The sequence below is a fragment of the Dasypus novemcinctus genome, chromosome 7 (genome assembly GCF_030445035.2).
Source record: "Dasypus novemcinctus isolate mDasNov1 chromosome 7, mDasNov1.1.hap2, whole genome shotgun sequence".
Taxonomy (NCBI): Eukaryota; Metazoa; Chordata; class Mammalia; order Cingulata; family Dasypodidae; genus Dasypus; species Dasypus novemcinctus.
The window spans coordinates 109,770,101-109,795,969 of NC_080679.1; the positions used below are offsets into that span (position 1 = coordinate 109,770,101).

Consider the following 25,869-nt stretch of genomic DNA (forward strand, 5'->3'; position numbering starts at 1 on the left):
GAGATGCTGTATTTTATTGTAGTGACAGCAGAGATGTAAAATCTGCAGGGTGATGCTCATGTCACTTCTCGTTCTGCTTTGCCTTTATCTCTTTTATGTCACCAGGTTTTAACAGGAAAAGAAAAACCAAATTGATTATATGATGCCAGGAATCATAAATTTGCGAATATAGTGGGATAACTAAACAATGCACATAATGCCTTTGTACTGATTCTCCCAAAGACTTCTAAAATAGCCCAGTTCCCTGAAAGTCTGATGGAAAGAGAAGAGACCTTGGATTCAGATAAACATGGGTTTGTTTGAGTACTGCCACTGAGACTTAACACTGTCTCATTGCACAAGGCACTTACCTACTCTGCAGCTCTCTGAGGAAAGCCTACTATTTATCACACATATTTTTCCATATTTCCATTTATTTTATTTTGCAAATATTTATAGAACCTCTACCAAATGTCAAATACTATACTAGATCCTGGAAGTAGATCAGCAAATAAGACATAAGTAAACATGCTAATATATGAGATAATTGTGAATTTTGATTGGTTCTATTAAGGAAATAAAAAAGGAACAAATATAGAGAATGACAGAGATCTGAGATCAGCAGTGTTTTTCTGAGTTGGTGATATTTAAGCTGAGGCTTGATGGATGAAAAAGGGGAGATAGGGCTAAGGGTATTCCAAGCAAAATCCCTGGAACATTAAAGAGTTAGACATGTTCAAGAGACCATAAGAAAACAAACAGTGTAACTGGCACCTAGGCAACAAGGAGGAGAGGGTACCGGTGAGAATAGAGATGCAGGTACCAGATAATAGGCACTTTATTTTTTTTAAATTAATACACTTAATTTTTAGAGCAGTTTTAAGTTTACAGAAAAATTGATCAGAGAGTTCCCTTATCATCCCATTTCCTGCAACAGCTTCCCCTACTGTTAATATCTTGCATTAGCATGGTACATTTGTTGCAATTAATGTAACAATATTGATATATTATTTTACATGAAGGTTTGCTATTTGTGTTATACAGTCCTATGAGTTTGACAAAAGCATAATATATTGTATTCACCATTGCAGTATCGTAGTGAACAGTTTCACTACCATAAAAATTCCCTCTTTTCCACTTAGTCATCCCATCTTCCCTGGCACACTCTGATCTTTTTATTAAAAAAAAAAATTAGTGACATATATGCAACCTAAAATGCCTCATTTAACCACATTCAGTTATATAATTCAGTGATGTTACTTATATTCACAGTGTTGTACATCTATTAACATCAGTCATTACCACAACCTTTCCAACACACCCAATATTTTTTTGTTTTAGGAGGTACCAGGTATTGAACCTGGGACCTCATATATGGGAAGCAGGCATTCAACTGCTGAGCTACATCTGCTCCCCAATGAGAGTTGGATTTTTTGTTTGCTTGTTTGTTTCATTTTTAGGAGGTCCCAGGGACTGAACCAGGACCTTGTACTTGGGAAGCAGGTGCTTAACCACTGAGCTGCATCTGCTCCCCCAATTAAACTTTAACTCCCCCACCCCTAATCCTTCCCAGCTCCTGGACACCTGAGTTCTGGCTTCTGTCTATGAATTTGCTTATTCTCATTGATTCATATCAGTGAGATCGTACAATATTTGTCACTTTGTGTCTGGCTCATTTCACTCAACATGACCTTTTTAAAGTTCATCCATGTTGATGCCTGCATAAGAACTTCATTCCTTTTCATAGCTACATAGTGTTCTATTGCCTGTATATATGACATTTTACTAATCATTAATTAGTTGATGGACATTTAGGTAGCTTCCATGTTTTGGCAATTGTGAGTAATTCTGCTAGGAACAACGGTATGCAGGGAGTATATACCCACAAGTGTGATTGCAAGGTCATATGAAATTCTATATTTAATTTTCTGAGGAACCACCAAACTATTTTCTATAGTGGCTACACCATTTTATATTCCCCCAACAAAGAATGAGTGTTCCCATTTATTCACATTCTTTTCAAACACTTGATACTTTTTAATGTGCTTTTTCAATAATAGCCATTCTAGTGGGTGTAAAGTGGTATTTCATTGTGATTTTGATATGCATTTTCATGATGGCTAATGATGTAGAGCATATTTTGAGGTTTTTTTTTTTTTGGTCATTTGTATTTCTTCTTTAGAGAATATCCTATTCAAGGCTTTAGACCATGTTTTGATTGGGTTGTTTGTTATTTTGTTGTCAGATTGTAGGATATCTAAATAGATTCTGGAAATTAAATCCTTATCAGGTATGTAGTTTCCAAATATTCTCTCCCATTCTGTAAGTTTTCTTTTTACTTTTTTGAAGACTTCTGTTGATGCACAAAAGTTTTTAATCTTAATGAGGTCCCATTATTCTAACTTTTCTTGTGCTGCTCTTACTTTTGGTTTAAGATCTAAGAAACTATTGCCTAACCCAAGGTCCTCAAAGTGCTTCCCTGTATTTTTTTTCTCGGAGTTTTATAATCTAGGTCTGTGATCCATTTTGAGTTAAATTTTATATATGGTGTGAGATAGGAATCCCCCTTCATTTTGTTGCATATGGATATCCAGTTCTACCAGTATCATTTGTTGGAGAAACTATTCCTTCCCCATCTCCTGAACTTGGCACCCTTGTCAAAATCAATTGGCGATAGAAGAGTCTATTTCTTAACTATCAATTTGATTCCATTGGTCTATTTATCTATCCTTGTGTGAGTATCATGCTGTTTTGACCACTGTGGTTCTACAACCAAGTTTTAAAGTTGGGAAGTGTGAGTCCTGCTACTTTGTTCCTAGTTTTCAAAGTGATTTTGGCTATTCAGAGCCTCTTACAGTAATTTTCACAGAAATTTCATGATTGCTTTTTCCATTTCTGCAAAGAAGGTTGTTGGAATTTTTATTGGTATTGTATTAAATCTATAAATTGTTTGGGATTGAATTGACATCTTGACAATATTTAATCTTACAATCCATGAGCATGGAATGTTCTTCTATATATTTATACATTTCTTTTAGCAAAGTTTTGTAGTTTCCCATTTATTGGTCCTTTATATCACTTGGTAAATTTATTCCTGGGTATTTGCTTATTTTAGTTATGATTGTAAACGGATTTTTTTTTCTTGAGTTCCTCTTCAGATTGTCCATTAGGGGTGTATAGAATCACTACTGATTTTTTTGTGTGTACCTTATACTCTGCCACTTTGCCAAATTTGTTTATCAGCTCCTGTACTTTGTTATAGATTTTTCAGAACTTTAACGTGTAGTTGAATTTGGTTGGCTTGTATTTTGTTCAGGACTTTTGCATCTATGTTCATAGAGAATATTGTTCTATAATTTTCTTATCTTGTATCTTTACCTGTTAGAATGATGTTGGCTTTATAGAATGAGTAAGGGAGTGTTTCCTCCTTTTCAAATATTTTTAAAGATTTTGAGCAGGATTTGTGTTAGTTCTTCTAGAAATCTTTGGTAGAATTCACCTGTGAAGCATTCTGGTCCTGGGCTTTTATTTGTTGGGAGGTTATTTGGTGATTGATTCAGCCTCTGTATTTGTAATTGGTATGTTGAAATCTTCTATTTCATCTAGAGTCTGTGTAGGTTGTCGGGGTGTTTCTTGGAAATTGTCCATTTCATCTAGGTTGTCTAATTTTTTGGCATAGATTTGTTCATAATATTCTTTTATGCTACTTTTTATTTCTGTGAGTTCAGTAGTAATGTCTTCCTGCCCCCATTTCTGATTTATTTGTATTCTCTTTTTCTTTGTTAGTATAGCTACAGGTTTATCAATTTGATTGATTCTTTCAAAGATGGACCTTTGGCTTTATTACTGCTCTGTATTTTTCAAATTCTATATTGCATTTATTTCTGTTCCAATCTTTGTTATTTCTTTCCTTCTGCTTACTTTGTGTTTAGTTTGCTTTTCTTTCTCTAGTTCCTTTAGGTGTGCAGTTAGGTCTTTGATTTGAACTCTTCTTTTTAATGTAAGCATTTTGGGATATATATTTCTCTCTAAGCACAGGTCTCATTGCTTCTCATAAATTTTGTTATGTTGTGTTCTTGATTTCATTCATCTTAAGATATTTGCTGATTTTCCTTGTGATTTCTTCTTTGACCCATTGAATGTTTAAAAGTGCATTATTTAAATTCCATGGTTTTGTGGATTGTCCAGTTCTCTGTTTGTTATTTATTAGCTTCATTCCATTGTGGTCATAAAAGATGTTTTGTATAATTTTGATATTTTTACCTTTATCGAGACTTATTTTGTCACCTAACATATTGTCTATCCTGTAGAATGATCCATTTGTACGTGAGAAGAATGCATATCTTGCTGTTTTAAGATGCAATGTTTTGTATGTCTGTTAGGTCTAGGTCATATATCGTATTATTCAAATTCTCTGCTTTCATATTGATCTTCTATCTAGATGTTCCCTAGCTATTGATGAAAGTGTTGTATTGAAGTCTCCAAATGTTAGTGCAGAGGTGTCTATTTTTCCCTTCAGTTTTACCAGTAGATGCTTCATGTATTTTGGGGCACTGTGGTTAATTGCATGAATATTTATTTATTTATTTATAAGATTTATTTTTATTTATTTCTACCCCCCCACACACCGTTTTCTGCTTTCTGTGTGTTCTTCTGTGTCCACTCACATTCTTGTCAGCAGTACCGGGAATCCGTGTTTCTTTTTTTCGTTGTGTTATCTTGCTGCATCAGCTCTCCATGTATGCAGCACCACTCCTGGGCAGGCTGCTCTTTCTTTTCGTGTGGGGCAGCTCTCCTAGTGAAGTGCACTCCTTATGGGACACGCTCCTTGAGCGTGGGGCTCCACTATGTGGGGGACACCCCTGCATGGCACGGCACTCCTTGCACGCATCAACACTGCCCATGGGCCACCTCACCACACGGGTCAGGAAGCCCTGGGTATTGAAACCTGGACACTCCATATAGTAGGGAGATGCTCTATCAGTTGAGCCAAATCTGCTTCCCAGTTGCATGAGTATTTATGATTTTTATTTCTTCCTGGAGGACTGACCCTTTTATCAATATATAGTATCCTTTTTTGTCTCCTGTAACAATTTATGACTTAATACCTGTTTTGTCTGATAGTAATATAGCTATTCGGTTCTCTTTTGTTTAATATTTGTATGGGTTACCTTTTCCATTCTTTCATTTTCAACCTATTTGTTTCTCTGTGTCAAAGTTGAGTCTCCCATACACGACATTTAGTGAGATTATACATTTTTATCCATGATGCCAGTCTTTGTCTTTTGATTGGAGAGTTTAATCCATTAACATCCAGGGTTATTACTGTAACGACAGTTCTGACTACAACCATTTTGTCTTTTTTTACATGTCATGTATTTTTTGTTTCTTTTTCCTTATTTTATATACCCTCCTTTTCTGTAGAGTCAAATTTTTGTGATGTATTTGATTGTTCTCTTTCTCCTTTTATTTTCTACATACTGTTAAATTACTTTCTTTGTGGTTACCCTGTGATTTTTATTACAAAACCTAAGTTTATAGCCTACTAATTTAAAAAGATAACAACTCAAATTCGATTGCATGTATTTTCTCTGCTCCCATATCACTCCATTTCCCCACTGTATACTGTTTTTTCTCCGTTATTGTGTGATTTATCACCACAATTTTGTTATGTTCCTTTCAAATTTTTGAATTCTTTATGCTCACATATTGTCTTCTTCATATCCTTCAGTTCTATAGCCATATTTTAAAAATATTTCTACACATATTTTCCTTCATCTCCTTGAATTGATTTAGGAGACTTGGTTGATTTTCTTTGGTTAGTTGTTCCAAAGTCTGTGTCTCCTCTGATGTTTAATTAGCTGCTTTAACTGAGTCATATCTTTCTGTTTCTTAGTGCAGCTTGTAGTTCTTTCACTGTTAACTGGGCATCTGCCTATTTTTATGTGCTAAAACTTTCTGTCTAAGTTTTTATTGGAGATTAACTATGTGTCAAGGCTCTTCTTTGATGCTTGGTCCAGCTTATACTGAATTTTTAGAGTAGCCCATGTTTATTTGTTCACATATTCTCAGGTATTCTTCACCTGTTTCTTGCATTAGACATGCAGTGCAACTTTGAAGATTGTACTTTCATATACAGATATTTCACCTCCAGGAGAAAGCTTCCTTTCTTCTGTTCCTTCTCTGGGAATCCTGATCTGTTTTGTCTGTTTTTGCACAAAATTCTCTCACCAGCACCTATGATTTGTTCAACTGCTCTCCCTCACTCCAGTGCCCTTTTTCATTGTACTTTACAGTCTGGGACCTGATCTGCTTTGCAGGAGTTCAGTTTTCCCTTCCTGCCTCTGGTAACTTCCCTATTAGGATATCTCACCCCAGGGAGCCAGATGGAGTCAACATTAAAAAAAAAAATCTGCTCTTTTGGTTTCGGTGTTCCAGCAATCTGAGACCAGGTTGGGTGTGTACACCTCTTGCCAACAGTTCTGCTGTGGGTATTTTTGTTTCCTGGGTGCCTTTTTGTATGCACAAGCTCATCAGCCTCTTGGGTTCCATGCTCTGTTTCTATGGCCTTGGCCTCATGTTCTGTATACGCATGGGGTTCTAACTTGCTTCTGTGAGTGGTTTTGTGTTCCGAATCCATAGCAGGAGATACCTGAGCCCTGTTGCCCCTGTGTGACTCTGAAAGTTGCGCAAGACCAAATGAGGGTGAGGAGTCGTCATTGGCAGTTCTAAGTCATAGATCTCCTACCTTTACTTGGAGGTTTTTTTTCTATATTTTAGATCCAACATTTGTGGAGTCCTTTTCCAGTCTGTATCAACCTGTAGAGTTCCAAAGATGTGGGCTTCTTTCTTCTGTCAGTTGTTTCTGAGGAAAACTTTTCCAGGAGATGCCTTACATGACCATGCTCATTGGGTAACGCCAGTAGGGGGTTTCTGAAAGATCATTGTAAGAATCACCTTCATTAGGCTTAAAACATGGTATTTTCTTTTTTTTTTTTCACATGAAGATTTAGCAAACTGCTTGAGATAAAGTATCCTAATGCCAAACATTTATACACACACTTATATGTGTACATTTATACATATAAAACATAAATTTAAGAGTAGAATATATAGCAGCATGAAAAAAGAGGGCAATTACAATGGTATTATTGTATGCTTATATTTTTCTTCTATAAATACAATCAATAAACAATGCATTCTCTTCCGTTGGTCTCTGTGAAGCTACACATTTCTGGTTTTCCTCCTGCCTTTCTTGAAGCAACTCTGGCTTCTATGTGAGGACATTTTCTTTCCTTACTTTCTAGTTAACTCACTCGCTGCACATCAGTACACGTACTCTCCTTGGCAAATCCACTTAATACCGTGTCCTCAGTTATCACCTGTGTGCAGATATCCCCCATATTTCATTCCTCAATCCTGGTTTCTCTCTTGATTTCTGAACACATATCTCACTTCCCACTTACCTCTCTCTTTTTTGCTCTTGCCTCACTCTTTCTAGCTTTAGCTCTATTTCTACCTCTAGCAATAGATCTAGGACAAGCTCATCTATATTGCACAGGGATTTCAATGTAATGTTCCCAAATTATCTCAATACTTTTCCCCACCCAACCAGACATTTTCTTGCTCTCTATTTTATGTGAAAAGATGTTAGGATATCCCCTGTACTCTTAATAAATAATGAATGTATTTTTTAGTTTATTATAACAATCTACCCATAATGAATTTTTCAAAAAATAACTTGCAAAAAACCTTGATTATAATATATTGCAATGTAATAATTACTGCTGTATATATTAATTGGAGAGAATTGCTTATTTTGCTAAATACCAATTTTTAGTTCTAAAAAATCTGTGATTGCCAGTTATTTCCATCAATATAAATATCTTATTAATATAAAACAAACAAACAAAAAAAAACTTGCAAAACTGCTACCCTGCTTTATTTGCTGCACTAGGTATAACTGCAGTTACCTCGATTGGTTGTATAAACATATTAGAAGTCTAGTGACTTAAAGTGCTTTAATATCTGGGATTAGAAGTGCAATTTGTGATGGAGTAAAAACACAAAGTAAAACTAAGTCATTGTTTCTTGTATATGTAATTAACTGCTCTCTACACTATAGAAATGCAAGAAAGTAAAGAACAAATGAAATTTAATTTTCTATATAATTTAGAATTGCATTGAGGGGAAACTAATCTTATATATCTTAAAATCATTATTGTTAGACATTTTTAAAACAAATTTCAGTATAAAAATTAAATAATGATGTAAGTACATTTATAAAGTCATGATCAGTTAGTCGAGGTCATTGTTTATGAAGTAATGAAGCTGTTCACTGTTATTTAAATTTTGTGAGCAAATGTTAATTACCATCCAAGGTGCCAGTTTCTCTACTTTTATTTATTTCTAATAAATTTCATATTCATACCACTTTCACTTTCCAAAAAAAAAACAAACTGGTAACATAATATCAAACTCAGTAAGTTATACAGTCCTGGTGACAACATGAAAAAATAAAATGAATTTTACATTATAAAAACTGGATTTTTAATTATTTTAGATAAGGAATATATTTATGTGTTTTTTTTTATGTTTACAGAGAAAAGTCATTCAGAAAATACAGTTCCTGTATACCACTTCCCTCAAGCATGCAGTTTTCCCTATTATTAACATTTTGCATTAGTGTATTACTTTGTTATAATTATTCAACAATATTATTATAATTATGCTATTATCTATAATCTATAGAATATTAAAGTTCACTTTTAGAATTGTTCAGTTCTATGTTTGTTTTCAAATTTTTCTTCTAGTAAAATATGTACAACCTAAAATTTCCGTTTTTAACATCGTTCAAATACATAATACAGTGGTGTTAATTATTCACAATATGCCACCATCCCCACCATCCACTACCAAAAGTTATCCTATACTCCAACCAGAACCTCTGTACCAATAAAGCATTAACTCCACATACCCTACATTTTAGTTTCCTTCTTACTAAAGAAAATACCATGCAATAGGTCAACTTAACAGAAATTTATTGGCTCATGTTTTCAGGCTAGGAGAAGTAAAAAATCAAGGCCTTATCAAGGTGATGCTTTCTTCCTTAAGACTATGATATTCTGGGGCTGGCAATGGTGATCCTTGATCCCTGGCTTTTCTTTCACATGATAGCGCACATGGCTGCCTCTCCTGGTTTCTTCTTTCTCTTCCAGCTTCTGTGGATATTCAGCTTCTGACTGCTCCATCTGGCTTTCTCTTTGTGACCTTCTCTGTAAAGTCTTCATTTGCAAGATTAAGACCCATCCTGAATCACTTGAGCCAGACATTAACTGAAGAAATCTCATCAAAAAGTTCTATTTTCAAGAATTCATATTTACAAGAATGGATAAAGTTTAAGAATATTTTTTTCTTGGGTGTTTAGCCCAGACCAACATCCCTACCTCACCCCATTCCCTGGTAACCTGTACTGTAATTATGACTATGAATTTGCTTATTCTAATTAATTCATATTAGTGAGATCATACATAATTGTCCTTTTGTGCCTGGCTTATTTCACTAAACATGTTGTCTTCAAGATTCATCCATACTGTCACTTATATCAGAATGTAATCCCTTCTTATGGCTGAATAATATTCCATCATTTGTATATACCACATTTTTGTTTATCCATTCATTTGCTGATGGAAATTGAGTTGCTTGATCTTTGCCAATTGTGAATAATGTCACTAAGAATTTTGGTGTGCAAATATTTGTTCAAGTCCCTGTTTTCAGTTCTTCTGAGTATAAATATAATAAGGGATTATAGGGCTATATGTTAATTCTATACTTAACTTTCTAAGGAACTGACTAACTGTTTTTCACATTGGTTAAACTATTTTTCACATTGGCTAAACTATTTTATATTACTGCCAAATTCCAGCCAGCTATATTTAAACTTTTCTGCTTTTCTTATTTTCTCCAAAACTTGTTATATTCCAATTTTTAATAGTAGTCGTTCCAGTGGATGTGAAATTGTATTTCATTGTTGGTTTTATTTGTGTTTTTCTAAAGGTTAATGTTGAGCATCTTTTCAAGTATTTATTGTCCTTTTGTATATCTTCCCTGGAGAAATGTCTATTCAAGGTTTTAGACCATTTTTTAAAAAGGATTGTCTGTCTTTTTGTTGTTCAGTTGTAGGATTTCCTTACATAATCTGAATATTAAACCCTCATCAGATACGTCATTTCCAATTTTTTTCTTCCATTCTGCTGTCTTTCTACTTTCATGATGAAATACTTGATGCACAAATTTAAAAAAAAAATTATGGAGTCCCATTTATCTATTTTTTTCTCTTGTTGCTTATAAAGTGGTTATAAATATTAAAAATCCCTTCACTAACACAAGGCACTGAAGATGCTTCCCTGTGTTTTCTTCTAGGAATAGTATAGTTTTGAATCTTATGTTTAGGCCATTGGTCCCTTTTAAGTTATTTATTTATTTATTTTTGTATATAGCATGAAGTAAGGAAAGGTCTGCCTGCATTCTTTTGCATAGGAATAACCAGTTTTCTCAGCACCATTTGTTGAAAGGATTATTCTTTTCCCTTAAATCGACTTGGATTCCTTGTCAAAATTATTTTGGTAATAGATGTAAGAGTGTATTTATGAACTCTCGATTCAATTCCATTGGTCTATATGTGTGCTGTACCATGCTGTTTTGATTACTTTAGCTTTATATTGAGTTTTAAATATTGGGAAGTGTGAATCTTCCAAATTTGTTCTATATCAAGAAGGTTTTGACTATTTGAGGCCTTTTATCTCTCCATATGAATTTGATTATTGGCTTTTCCATGTTGGCAATGAAAACTTTTGGAATTTTTATTGAGGTTGCAGTGAATCAGTAAATCACTTTTGATAGAATTGCTATCTTCATAATATTTAGTCTTCCAATACATGTACATGATGGAAAGTCCTTCCATTTATTTAGGTCTTACTTGATTTCTTTTAGCAATACTTTGTAGTTTTTCTAAGGGTTTTTATCAAAAGAGGATGCTAGCTTTTGTGAAATTCCTTTCTTGAATCCATTGTGAGGTTGACTCAATTTTGTGTTTTTTTCCCCTTCATTCTATTATAATGTATATCACAATTGATTTTTCTTATGCTGAGTAATAGTTATATATCGGGGTAAATCCCATATGATCATGGTGTAGAAATCTTTTTGTGTGTAGTTGGATTTGGTTGGCTAGTATTTTGTTCAGGATTTTTGCATTGATATTCCTAAGGATATTGGTCTGTAATTTTCCTTTATGGTGGTATCATCTGATTTTGGCTTTAAAGAGATGTTGGCTTCACAGAATTAATTGGGAAGTGTTCCCTCCTCTTTATTTGTTGAAAGAGTTTGAGTAGGACTGATGCTAATTCTTCTTGGAATGTTTGGTAAAATTCAACAGTAAGGCCATCTGGCTTTTCTTATTGGGAGGTTTTGGATTAGTATGTAATCTCTTTACTGATTATTAGTTTGTTAGATCTTCTATTCATTCTTAAGTCAGTGCAACTAGTGTGCGTTTTTCCAGAAATTTAGCCATTTCATCTAGGTTATCTAATTTGTTGGCATCTTTTTTGTTTCTGTGAGGTCTGTAGTAATGCTCCCTTTTCATTTTTACCTTCAGTTATTTATGTCCTTTTTTTTTTTGTCAGTCTTAATAAAAGTGTGTCAATTTTTCATGTTCTTTTCAAAGAACCTCCATATGGTTTCCTTGATTCTCTCTACTATCTTTTTTTTCTATTTTATTTATTTACACTCTAATTGTTATCATGTACTTCCTCCTGCTTGCTTTGACTTTAATTTGTTTTTCTATTTCCAGATCCTCCAGTTGTAACATATTGTCCCTGATTCGAGCTTTTTTTTTCAATTTATTCATATAGAGCTAAAAGAGTCCCTCTCAGCACTGTTTTTGCAGCCTCTAACAAATTTTAGCATGTTTGGTTTTTGTTTTCATTTACTTCAAGATATTCCCTAATATCTCTTGATTTCTTCATTGGCTAATTATTTTTTAAGATTTGTTTTTTCATTTCCACATATCTGTGAATTTTCCAGCTCTCTTTCTGTTATTGATTTCTACCTTCATTCTATTGTGGTCAGAGAAGGTACATTGTATGATTTAATATTTCATAATTTATTGAGTCTGTTTTGTGACCAAACATTTGGTTAATCATTAAGAATGACCCACGTGTACAAAGGAAGATTATTAATTATTTTTAACTCTAATCCATAACCCCAATCATTTCAATTGTGTTGTCTTAAAGTTCATTGATTCCTTCATCTATCAGCTTCAATCAGCTGTTGAAACCACCCAGGGAGTTTTTCATTTCAGTTATTGTGTTCCTCCAACTCCAGTAATTTTGTTTGGTTCCTTTCTGAAATATCAGTCTCTTTATTGAAATTGTCACATTGTTTACTCATCATTTTTCTGATATCCTCTAGTTATTTCTCTGTGTTTTCCTTCCTCTCCTTGGGCACATTAAAGAGCATTTTTTAAAGGTCCTTGTCTGGTATGTCCAAAGAGTGATATTTTTCATTGATGGTTTCAGGACTTTTTGTTCCTTTGGATGGGTCATCATTCCTGTTTCTTCATTCATCTTGTAATTTTTTTATTTTTTAATTTAATTTTTAATTATCTTTTTGAAGTTAATAGATCATGCAAAACATTACATTAAAAACATGAGGTTCCCCTATACCCCACTCCTCACCCCCCACCCCATCATTTTTTAATTGTATTTTTTTGAAGATACATAGATGACAAAAAAAGTTACATTAAAAAATATAAGAGGTTCCCATATACCCCACACCCCCACCACTCCACTCCTCCCACATCAACAACATCTTTCATCATTGTGGCACATTCATTGCATTTGATGAATACATTTTGGAGCACTGCTGCACTGCATGGATAATTGTTTACATTGTAGTTTACACTCTCCCCCCAGTCCATTCAGTGGGTTATGGCAGGATATATAATGTCCAGCATCTGTCCCTGCAATATCATTTAGGACAATTCCAAGTCCTGAAAATGCCCCCACATCACATCTCTTCTTCCCTCTCCCTGCCCTCAGCAACTATCATGTCCACTTTCTCCACATCAATTTATAATTTCTTCCATTACTAGTCACAATAGTTCTATAGTAGAATATCAGTAAGTCCACTCTAATATATATTTTATTCCTCCATCTTGTGGACCCTGGGGTGGTGATGCCCACTCTACCTCTTTATCGAGAGGGGGCTTAGATCCCACATGGTTGATAGATGCAATTCTTCTGCTTGCAGTTGTAGGCACTCTCGGTTCCCTGGTGTAGTGGTTGACCATCTTCACCTCTCTGTTAGCTCACCTGGGTTAGTCCAATGAACCAGAGAGTAGCAGCTGGGCCCTGAGCCTCAGCAGAGTTGCATCTTGTAATCTTTTATTGCACACTATACATTTTAATATTTTAAGTGTTAACTCTGAGATTCAATCCCTGAGCTGTCTTTCCCTTAAATATGTATAGAGATATCTGACATGACAGAAATTTTCTTGAGTATCAGGAGCTAACAAAAATAAACAAATGCAAACTATACTTTTCAGTCTTTGCAAATTGACTCTGCATTGGCTGATGTTGCCCTTCAGATTTAAGCTCTCCTACTAAGAAGATCAGCTTGAGATGAAAGTGAAGTTCATTGTCTTCTCTGTCTTTTCGGAGCCTTTGTCTTGTTCTATACTTGTCTTCTATACTCCCTTTGAAATAGACTTCCCCCAATTCCTGGATGCTCTATTGAATGTCTTAAAACCTGTACTTCTTTGCCCTAGCCTGCTTTGACTTAATTGTCTCTTGCACTGCTTTCCTGTCTATAAATTGCTTCTTTTTTGCAGGGCAAGTTCTAGGAGGTTGAACCAAGAACAGCTTCTGTTTCAGTCTTTCAGGATGCCAACACATGTTTTGGCAGTAACATACAGGCACTCTAAGATGCTTGTAGGTGTTACTCTGCTCCCTCTTGAACAGGCCAGGGACCCACAATGAAAACAATGGCTAGTTCTACACTTTGCTGGAAAGGGATTGAAGAAGGTGTGAGCAAGGTTGCCACAAACTCCTCTTACCATTTTAAAGTTGTGTTTTCTTGCTTCAGCACTTGCTAGCTACTGCAACCCTTTATCTGATTTTTTTTTTTTTTTTAGTTTTTAGTTTTGAGTTTTGAGGAAGAAGGCTCTGCCAGTTTTGGCTTAGTTATTCAAAGAGTTTGGGAGAGAATGGCATCCTGGAGCACCTTTAGGTTAACATCTAGATAAGTTATTTTGGAAGTTTCTCATTGGAATATTATTATATTTGAAATTTCTTAATCAAGACTGTTTTGGTATTTTGGTAAGTGATATCCAATTTGTATTTATATCATGTGTATATCTCCTGGTGGGGGAACTATCATTACTAATATATGTTTCTATAATATTGTTCCTTGGTAGAGGCTATTTGCCTAATATTACCATTAATATCTACCACAGTACTTTCTCATGCACATTATTTGCAGAGAAAAATCAACTTATTTTATTGATTCTTAATGTTCCATTTCTAAAATAGTCAAGTGCCATATTTGAACTTTATTTTGTTATTGGGTTGCTTTGTTTCTTGATTCAGCCAGTCATTAATCTCTCTTGTCTAAGTCAGTTAAAGTTATATACCAAGAAGACAAAGCTTTGTCTCATAGCCACTAAATATTCATCTGTTAGAAAAGGTAATATTATTTCCCTCTTAATAATCCCTTAATTATTAGCCATCTCTTGCATTCAGGTTTCTTGCTGCCACAAGAGACATATAACACTAGTTATATCCTTCCGTGTATCTCATTACTAAAAAAGGGAAAATTAATGTTTCTTTACTCCTTTCGAAAAATAAAATAATAAAATAAAATAAATCCCTTTTAATTTCAACCTCGGCATAGGAGGCTGAGGTTCTCCTCAGTTGTGATTCTTCCATATGCTCAGATGCATAAAAACTAAAATCCGGTATTTCTGATCAGTTTTGAAGATCTATTCCATTTGCCAAAGAACTTAAGACCTTTCCTGCACACACAGAACAATGGAAAAATTAAAATTTGCAATATAAGCCAATCTCTCAAAATATATTTTACTGAAACTATTTTGGAATTGGAATTTGAGGAAGAAGATTTCTCCCTCTTCATTATTTTGTTTAATTCAATTAAGAACCCTGTGTGTTAGTTCTTCCTGTCTCTGTTTTATTGGTGGAGAATATGAGCCTCAAAGAGTTTAAATAATACATCCAAAGTCTCACTGCAAGTCAGTCATGAAGCCAATATTTAGTCCTATGTCCATTCAGATCCAAATTGATATTCCATTTATTTTGCCAAATTGATGTCTAATTTACTACACATTCTCACAGTCAAAAAGTATTTGTAGCTGAGCAAAATTAAGGGTGGGAACATGGCCAGTAAAATGCATGTAAATGTATACACGGTCACAGTTAATGTATGAGCAGTTTCTAGAATCTACAAGGAAGAATGTTTCATCACTGAAAGTAAATGTGTTTGGTGGAAATCAGTAGATTGAGACTGACAAAGTCAATATCTTTAACCCCAAGGTATTTTAAATCAATGTATAAATAAAAGATAACTAAATAAACATTTCAAGTAGATTAAGTATTTAATAAAAGAGTGATTTGTAATAACAAGATTACACACTAGGATTATAGGTGCCTGGGTAAGTTTATTTTTATTGTATTAATTGTCAATGGTTTGGCATAATAAATATTTAGTTATATCAATATTTACTCTATCTCTTCATTTTGTTTATTTGTTTATCTTTCCATTCATTTATTTTTTCAGGAAGCATTGCTATCATTGTGCCTCTCGTTCTCTTGGTGACTTTAATAACCACATTAGTAATTGGTTTAGTGCTTTGTAAAAGAAAAAGAAGGTAAGATGTAATGTTCTAGTCTAACAGAATAAATCACAAAAGTATTTGCAGAAACATAGTGATGAGGTATTTTGTTTTCTTTTAATTTCCTAAAAGATGATGTATTTATACTCTTTTCAATGTCTTGTGCTTTTCAAACTAAATTTTAGTTTGAAATTGTAGTTTGAAATCTTTTAAATTTTCTTTTAAATTTTAAATGACTAAAATTTACATCCCTCTTCCCCCATGAAATGTTGATACAATGGCTCCATTGATGTATTCTAACAAAACTAATGAGAGACCACATTAAGTGAAATTGCAATAGGATTTCATATTTGTAATAGTCTTTCCTTGAAACAGCAATGATTCAGAGAAGATTTTATTATATTTGTATGATTAGAAATTTCATACAATGATATTGTATATGTATATGTATGTCACATTTTGTGCTTTAGTCACATACTTTGCATTTGTTTAGTGTTCACTGAAAATACACTTATTTAACATATACAAATATGAAATTATAAATCACCAGGAGTGAATTGTCTGTGGGGTCATTACCTAAGAACCAAAAGAATTTGTGGATCAAAACTTTTAAATTGTATAAAAAACAGGATTCTAGTCATGTTACTTGAGGATTGACAACAATCTGTTTCAAAGTTTCTTTATCACTATTTTTGTACAGATTGTTTTACAAAAGAAGGGCAAAATTACAATTTAAAAAGATAACTGACTGTTGTATATTAAATTTCCACTAATGTGTTACTAACAATTTAAGAAAAATATTTCAGTCATTTAAGAATCTGTCATTAAATCAATAAATAAGATAGTTTCATGCACCTTGAGAGTGACTTTTTAAAAAATCACACTTATATTAATGTTCACATATCCTAGGACGAAAACAATTAGAAGACAACCAATTATCAATGGAGGAATAAATGTAGAAATTGGCAATCCATCATATAACATGTATGAGGTGGATCATGATCACAACGATGGAGGCCTTTTAGATCCTGGTTTTATGGTAGATCCAACAAAGGTAATATCTTTTCTGATGATGGATGCAGAGTGCTAACACCATGTATCAGATTTCTATTGTATGTTTGAATTTCATCAGGCTTTCCTTTTATCTGAAGATTAGTAAGGGACTTTAGAATGAGTTGAGTGTTATAGCCTTTTCTAAAGAAAAAGATTAAAGGAAATTGTGGATTGGATTCACCTGAGGCATGCAAATGAATATGGCATGTTTTAGAAAACATATGCTTGTAATGTAAACATGTAGAGTTTATTTTAAATGATATCTCATACAAATGTGTTGAGGCACTAAAACATCTTTATGTATATAATATCGTAGTATAAACATATTAACTGATATTTTTCTTCAGTAATAATAACTAAAGTGCTTCATTGTCAAAATAAGTACTTTATTCCTGATATGTTTCTTTCATTGAAGAGGAAACTAAGCTGTGTACTTGAATTTGTTTGAAATCAAATCATTTGGGAAGGTATTTTTTGTATCTGCTATAATACCCTTGTTATTAACTTGAAACATGTCATTGAATGTATTTTAGCCTAAGAATCCAAAGTCTCTCAAAAGACTGCTAGTTCTTATTATTTTATGATCAGATCGGATGCATTTAAGAAAACAGATAAGCAATACAATTATTCATCTAGGTTGAATTGCTAAGATTTGTTTTACTGTATTATCTTAATATTTAGCATGATAATTTTAGAACATTCACTCAGTTAAAAATATAAGTTTTCTATAATGTATCAATTCATTTATTGATATTTACTTTCTGATATATTGAAGGTAATTTGCCCAAATTGCACCTTTATGTTGTAAATAATCACAGTGATTAATCTATCTCTAACTTGTTTGGAACTCATAGCACCTGCTCATCCTAAAGAAGTTGAATAGGATCCCATTCATTCAATCTAGTTCTGAATCCATTATTAGAGTTTTTAAGCCTGAAAATGGTCAACTTTTTATTTCTGTGAAAAAAAATCAGTTATTATTGCATGGGAGAACTCTGTGCTATCAGAGTGTATTGTGATGATTTGTTTTCCTAATTAAAAGACAATTTTTTATCACCATTAATTATTAATTCAGTAACTAACCCTTAGACCTAAAACAGTCTATGAAATAAATCCCGGTAACCTTGGTTTCAATATTCAATGCTTGAAATTGAAAGACTATATGTACTATATGTACTGTGCACATTGTTATTTGATAATTTAACTCAGAAGTAGAAACACATCTTAAACAATATACTTCTTAAATTTTTTGCATTTTTCTTATCAATAAAAGTACTGTAACATAATTACAATATGAACTGATAGGGACATATTTAGACACTTTTCATTAGAAAAAGAGTTCTTATTTTCCCTATGACTTCTATCTATCAGTAATAGAATTAAATCAATTTTTGATGCTTTTGACACTGAAAGAAAATATCTTCTTAGTACTCCCCATTTTGCAATTTTCACATTTACTCTAGGATGATAAAACTACTCTTCAGTTGCCTCTCAAATATATTTTGAATCTACCTAGCACAAAATATCATTTATTATCGTAAAGACATTTATTTACTATAGGCAGTTGTGAAAACCAGAGGGCCAGAAAGAAGCAACCATAAAGATCAAATGCATTTTATAGTTGGAGTGTTCATTGTGTTAGAGTGGTTTAATATATGCATGATAAGCTCAAATATAAACTGCATTACATTTAAAGAAGATTTTGTAGATCAGCCTTTTATCATTATTTTCAAAATGTTTAAAATTTCTAGTGTAATAGGAACTAAGATCAAAGGAAGTAGTTAATAAGGCTAATAAAATGTATTTTATCATGGAGGCCACCACAGCATAGCTTGGAGAGTTCAAAAAAGGGGAGCTTGTCTTTCTTTATAAGTTTCATGTCCAAATTCATCTCAGTCCTTACTTGGGTTGTTTTTTAAAATTTTCTAGATGATAACTTTGTGGGGAGAAATAAAGAGGCAATATTGACTTGATTTTATATTGAAAACTTTTTCTTTGTATTTAACTCAAACTTTGTGGTCACTTAATGTTGAGTTGATATATAAAAATTTTTAAAAATATGTATATTTATGAATATTTTCATATTAATCTAATTTAAAGTAGCTTTTTCTTTTGAACTGCTAATAATGATATTATAAATATGAGTGTAACAAGTTGGCTAATTCTCCCCTTAGAACTAAGAACAGTTAATCATTGTCCTTTCGTGGAGACTTAGTGTGCCAATCTAATTATTAATTAATCTATTCTAGACTAGAGAGTCTGATTTCCAGATTACATATGTGAAACTTAAATTTTTATTTTTTTCCCTAAAAATATAGTGTGGTGATGAATCTTTCTTTAAATAGAAGCAGTCAAATATTTTAGTGTCTAGAATGGGCCACTGTCAGAACTTTCTAAAGTGGTAAAAACTTAGTAAGGGTAGGTTGTTGCATTTTTCCCAAAACGTTTAACAATGATATTATTTCCTTGGGGAGGATGAAATTAAATAAACAGAAATGAATGGAGGTTTAAGAATCAGAGCATTTCTACCAGTAAGCTAGACAGAATAAAAATGTCTATCTGTCAAGCACAGATCCAATATTAATATTTCTTTCTTAAGTTGTTAAAACTAACCTGAATTCAGAGTTCATGCCACAGGTGAAAGAGTGTTTTTATATTGTTCTGTATGACTTAAAATAATTCTATGTTAATGAAAAATGGTTCTACGGTATTAGATCAAAAACTAAAACTTTCTGTTTACACACAGGCCAGGTATATAGGGGGAGGGTCCAGTGTTTTCAAGCTTCCCCACACAGCGCCGCACATCTACCTAAACTCTGATTTGAAAGGACCACTAACTGCTGGGGTGAGAGAAGAAAATTCATTATTCCATATTCATTCCATCACAGAGAGAACCCCTTACAATCAGATACTGTCAGATTAGACTTAGTAGGGACATGTCTTCGAGTTTTTAATTAGCAAGATTTCAAAACAGCATTAAAATCATGGACTTATTTTATGTGTCCTGCCTATGCCAATCTAAGATTACATATAAAACATGTTATCATTTTAGATAAGCCATTTAATAGAAACCTCTCTCCTACTGTATTGAATATGTTATAACCCCTTAACAAAAACATGAAGAAGTATTTGCTATTCTTAGAAGACATCTCTAGCCAGAAATGCAAACTTAAATTTATGTTTCATCTCATTCATTTCCTGTTAAAATGCTTTATTTAATAAATACAAATTTGATGGGTAGTTAAATAAAAATACACAGTGCAATGTGTAATCATATTGGGAAATTAAGGATAATTAAGTTAAAACATTTAAGAATGTAAAAATTGAGTAAGTGGAGTCTAGAGAAAGAAAGGTTCTCTTTCAAAAGTTGCATAGTTTATTTCAGGTCAAGGATGGGTATAATACAGGTTTTCAGTTTCCCAAGGATGTGTACTCTCCTCCCTATACCACTCATCTGTCAACTGTTTTTCATTCTCATTTCCTGTCATATTTATCTTATTTTCATGGTTAAAAGATTATAATGTTCTTTTTTTGCAGCTAAGATTTAATATACTGCTTTTGGAAACATAAAATAATGAAAATATTTCACAGCACTTTCATGGGTTAAATTACAATTAGTAAAAAAATGAATATTGTTCATATTGCTCAACTGAAAGAGGACATTTACTTCAAAATGCTATGTGTTCATGAAATGCAAATGACTTTGTTCTCCATAATTATTTGTTATGTGGCAAAAATATTTGCCATGATAAGTATATACAGGTTATATGAAGCAAAGATATTATACTTTGTTTTAAAGGATACTCCAGCAATGTAAGTTGTTTACTTTTATTTTTGTGGGCTTTTTTTGCTTGTTCTTAACTTCATAATGAAAAATTTTAAACACCTAGCAATTAGATAATTTTCTCTGAACACATTTTACCTGTCACTGATAATGTTTGCAATAGCACTGAGTGAGGTAGAAATATTCTGACTGGAACTATGACAGTTGTTCTAATGTTTTTTTTCTTTTATAAGAATGCCTCAGTGAATGTAGTTTTCACAAAGATTACCTCAGTTGTATAACATTATGTTAAGGTCCTCGGGTCCACAAGTTACCTGGAAAGCATACAATTTTTTTTTTTCTAATACCATGATAAAGTCTACTAAAGTCTGTAAACACAGAATTTTAATCACATATAAATATTTGTCATTTATTAAACATATTACAAATAAATGTACTTACAATGAAGAGGTAGGCATTCTAGAAAATAAGTAGTGTAATTGACACTGTTAATAAAATTTTATATATCTATTTCTTCTTCAGCCAACAAATTACTCCAATCCGATGTATGCAAAATTATATATGGATGGTCAAAACTGTCGAAACTCCCTAGGAAGTGTTGATGAAAGGAAAGAACTGCTTCCAAAGAAAATAGAAATTGGGATAAGAGAGACAGTGGCATAATCAGCGATACCTTTTATATGCTGTATAAATGTATAAAATATAAGGATTACTTTTGTATGTTCAAACAGTTATACTTGTTTTGGCATCTGCATTACCTCTTTCCTTTATCTTTTTCTGGTTAACTGTTTTCTGAGTTTTCTGGTTTTTGTTTTTTTCTGATGACGATTGACCATTTGTATGGTATTTTTATGAAAAAAAAACTGCACTACAGTACAATTTACAACAATGCTGCTGATAGGACACACCTTTGGATTTGTTAAAATTCAAAACAACATATTCCTTTGTAGTGTGAATGTGAGCAATTAATTTTATATGAATTTTTTTTGGGTTCTACTTAATCAACAAAGAGGATCTCTGCACTTTTTTCATTATATGGTCAGAAAGCTGTAATGCAATGTCATTTTATTTTCGGTTTAAATTTATGAAAGAAAGACAAAATGGTCAACTCTCTTCTTTGTGCCCATTAAGACTGATTCAGACTCTGCTGAAAATATATAAGCCTTACAAGTTCAGCATCACCTGCTTTGAAATTAGCCTTAGATTACCAAGTGATAGAGCTTTGAGGAAAAAATTTAAAAATATATAAAGTCTAATAATTTGCATGACCACAAATGACTACTTTATCCAAAATTTATTGGACTTTATGTGGTATACTAAATGTATATACCCTGTAAACAATAGTTATTTTAGGTGGTAGAACCTAGCAAAACTTTCCCCAAAAGTGGAAAGACCACACATGCTTACTGTGGGATAAGATCATTTGTTCTTCCTCAGTCCTAAGGTAAACAGCCAGCCTAGAGCACAAGAGGGCATTGGTACTTGTGTCTGAGGTATTTCTTCCCAGTCACGTTCATTCTGCAGATGATTAACCCAACCCTTTACCACACTGAACACTAAAGAAAAATATATAAGCACACAAATTGATGACAGAATTTCAATTACGTAAAGGCTTTCTCTTTGTTAGGTCAAAAGGAAGAGGCAAACTGCCCTTTTGATGGGGAGGAGTTACCAAATGTTTTCAAGATATAATATGACTAATCCATTGTTTGCCCTATCCAAAAATTTATTCTTAAAGGACCTTGCCACAGATACAGAAGAACAATTATCTTCCCATTATCAAAGGTGAGAGTATAAATGCTGTACCAGTTACTCTGGCACTCTGGTTTCTTTTGGTTATAGAAAACACATAGACTGCATTCACTTTTGCTTTTAACTTTCAAATTTTTATTGAAACAAGTATGATTTATTTAAGATGTATAATAAAGGATAGCATTTTTATACAAATATCTTTAAAGGCACAAAAGATTTATTCACAAGGTATAGAGGGCTTTTTGTTCCTCTGATAGACATGACTGACTTTTAGCTGTCATAATGTATTAACCTAACAGATGAAATATGTTTGTGGTTGCTCTTTATCCCTTTGTACAAGCATTAAAAAACTGCTGTTTTATAAAGAGACTTTTTGTTGTACTATGTGCATGCATACTACCTATTTCTAAACTTTGCCATATTGAGGCCTTTATAAACTATTGATTTATGTAATACTAGTGCAATTTCGCTTGAACAATGTTATGCATATCATAAACTTTTTCAAGTTCTTGTTTAAGTACATTTTTTAAATTGAACAGTATTTTTCATTTTGGTTATAATAGTCATTTTGCCTATGTTTCTACAATGAAGTGTTAAATACTTTATAAAAATTGTTGACTGACTTATTTAAATGAAATTCTACATATATAAGTACTTGTCTTGGGTAATTTTTAAAAAATAAGTAAAACCCCTTTCTTTACATAGTTTAAACATTCCTAGAAAACAAAATTGTGAACCTGAGAGAGAGTATTTGTTATATCCTTTGGACTTACTCTCTCCAGAAAGACTAATTTCATTAAAGTGTTTTTGCAGTCACAAACGAGAAGGCATATTTTCTCTTTTTAAGCAGAAACATTCCCCTTACTTTTCACTTTTTTCCTGACTTACTGTACTCCTCATAGACTCCGTATTAAAGCACAAAAAAAGCCAGTTCATATGCATGGTGTTATGACAACGGCATTTAAGTAAATCAAAGATCTCACTTATCCCTTCCCATTCTCAGAAATTTTACTTTATGGGAAACTCAAATTCCTTAGATGCTATTTAGACATTATTTTCTAAGTGAAATGGTCATTATTCTATATATTTGGAGTATGAGATTAGAGACTGCCAATATAGAAGTGTTCCAATTCATTAAGCTATATTTTCTGAAAGTGTTCTATTATCTGAGGGATTTATAAATGAAACTAAAATTATTATTTGAAAGGAGCAGAATCCACGACTTAGAATGATACAGTTTATGAAATATTAACATTAGCATAACTATCTAGCAAATCATATGTAATATACAATTGACTAACATTCTGAGGCTGGTATTTATGATCTCTTCTCATTAGGGCACTGGTGAAAGTTATAATCAGGCTACCCAGGATGTTTTTCCTTTCTCCCTGGACCCTATTTCCTAAGAGCCTAATATTTTCATGGTCTCTGTTTTCACATCGTATTTCACCATCCCACATTGGTTCATAAAAACCCACATCAAAGTTTATATTCTTTCTATTTGTAGATATTTGCATTCATTCTCTACAGGTTGAAATTTATTTTTAACCACACAAACTTAATTTCTGCAGCTCTGGCTATATCTGAGTTAATCTTCTGTTATAAAATCTCATGTAAATAGTAGAAATTCAGGAGTTTAACTCATCTCCCTAGTGACAACCCTTTAGAAATGTCAATCAACAAAACGCTTCCTACAATATCCCTTCAAGCTTTGGTAGGTGATATTGTATAAAAATGAAAAGCCTCCTGGTAAACTCCCGTCCCTACCCAAGTGGACTTTTTATCTAGAGCAGTATTTCTCTCTCTCAGCACTACTGACATTTTGAGCCAGATAATTCTTTGTTGTGGGAGCCTATCCTGTAGGGTGTAGGGTGTTTAGCAGGATGCCTGGCCTCTATCCATTAGGTGCCCATAGCACCTCTTTAAGTTGTGAGCGCCAAAATGTCTACAGAGGTTGCCAGATGCCTTCTGGGAAACAAAATTACCCCTGTTAAGAGCTGCTGGCCTACACCTGTGTTCTGTCCCTCTCTATTAAAGGACTCAGCTAAAGCTGCTGAGTCAAAAAAATCCACTGATCCAAAAAGTATGACATTCCCAAGTTTTGATTTTATGTTGATGATGCATGTGTTACAGTTACAGAAGTCTAGCTTTAAGAAAGTGCCTATGACGTTTAAAAAAATAATTAAAGGAAAGTTTTTGTACTAAGAGAAAATTTGTAGTTCTATATAAACTGTATGTTTTAATTTATGTGAATGTATTTTATTAGTGACCATTTTGATATCTTTGATGATTTTGTTTTGTTTTCTATTTGATTATATGCTTGTTTTGTTGGTTCCTGAGGTTGAGATTTATGCTTGCACTTTTCTTCTAGGAATGTTACTTTCTACTTTTATGATGACTCAAATATGAAGAAGTTCAATACTAACTGGATATTATGGCTATTATAAATGAACTGTATGTTATGAAACGACCACGATTACCAAATCCCTAAAACAGAAAATTGGTATAAGTGACGGAGGGGAAAAAAGAAAAAGCATTTCCTCTTTTCCTTTAATTCTCTCTTTCCTCTAGATCTTTAGATACTCTACATGTCAAATCTTTGTTCCTGTCAAAGGATAGTACTAATATTAATATTCACAAATTCAACTCTTTCATGTAGTTTAATTTACAAGATTAAAATATAAGAGTAATAAGGATCCTACAGAATTGTACAAAATATTGAGTCATTTTAAAAATTTATTTCATTGTCTTTTTTTTTAAAGATACATAGATCACAGAATATGTGACATTAAAAGATGTAAGAGGTTCCCATATACCACCCACCACCCACTCCTCCCTCATCAACAAACTCTTTCATCAGTGTGGTACATTCATTGCATTTGATGAATACATTTTGGAGCACTGCTACACAGCATGGATTATAGTTTACATTGTAATTTATACTCTCCCCCAGTCCATTCAGTGGGTTATGGCAGGATATATAAAGTCCTGCTTCCATCCCTGCAATATCATTCAGGACATCTCCAAGTCCTGAAAATGCCCCCACATCACATCTCTTCTTCCCTCGTCCTGCCCTCAGCAACTCCCATTGCCACTGTCTCCACATCAACAATACAGTTTCTTCCATTGCTAGAGTCACAATAATTCTATAGTAGAATACCAGTAAGTCCACTCTAATCCATATTTCATTCCTCCACCCTGTGAACCCTGGGATGGTGATGTCCACTTCACCTCTAAACCAAGAGGGGGCTTAGATCCCACATGGCTGATGGATGGGACTCTCCTGCTTGCAGTTGTAGATTCTCTTGGTTCCTTGGTGTGGTGGTTGACTATCCTTACCTCACTGTTAACTGACCTGGGTAAGTCCAATGAACTGGACAGTAGGTGTTACAACTCT

At 33.1% G+C, this 25,869-nt stretch overlaps 1 protein-coding gene across 1 annotated transcript in view; it reads left to right on the plus strand.

Moving 5' to 3' along the window:
- LRP1B (LDL receptor related protein 1B) overlaps positions 1–24,719 on the plus strand; it is a 2,023,931-nt gene extending 1,999,212 nt beyond the window's left edge. Inside the window, exons 88-91 of the mRNA XM_058301027.2 lie at positions 15,829–15,919; positions 16,793–16,937; positions 19,683–19,781; positions 21,243–24,719. Of these exons, the coding sequence (XP_058157010.1) occupies positions 15,829–15,919; positions 16,793–16,937; positions 19,683–19,781; positions 21,243–21,383 (476 nt within the window). The 3' untranslated portion in view covers positions 21,384–24,719. The remainder of the gene's footprint in view (positions 1–15,828; positions 15,920–16,792; positions 16,938–19,682; positions 19,782–21,242) is intronic.
- The last annotated feature ends 1,150 nt before the right edge of the window (positions 24,720–25,869 follow it).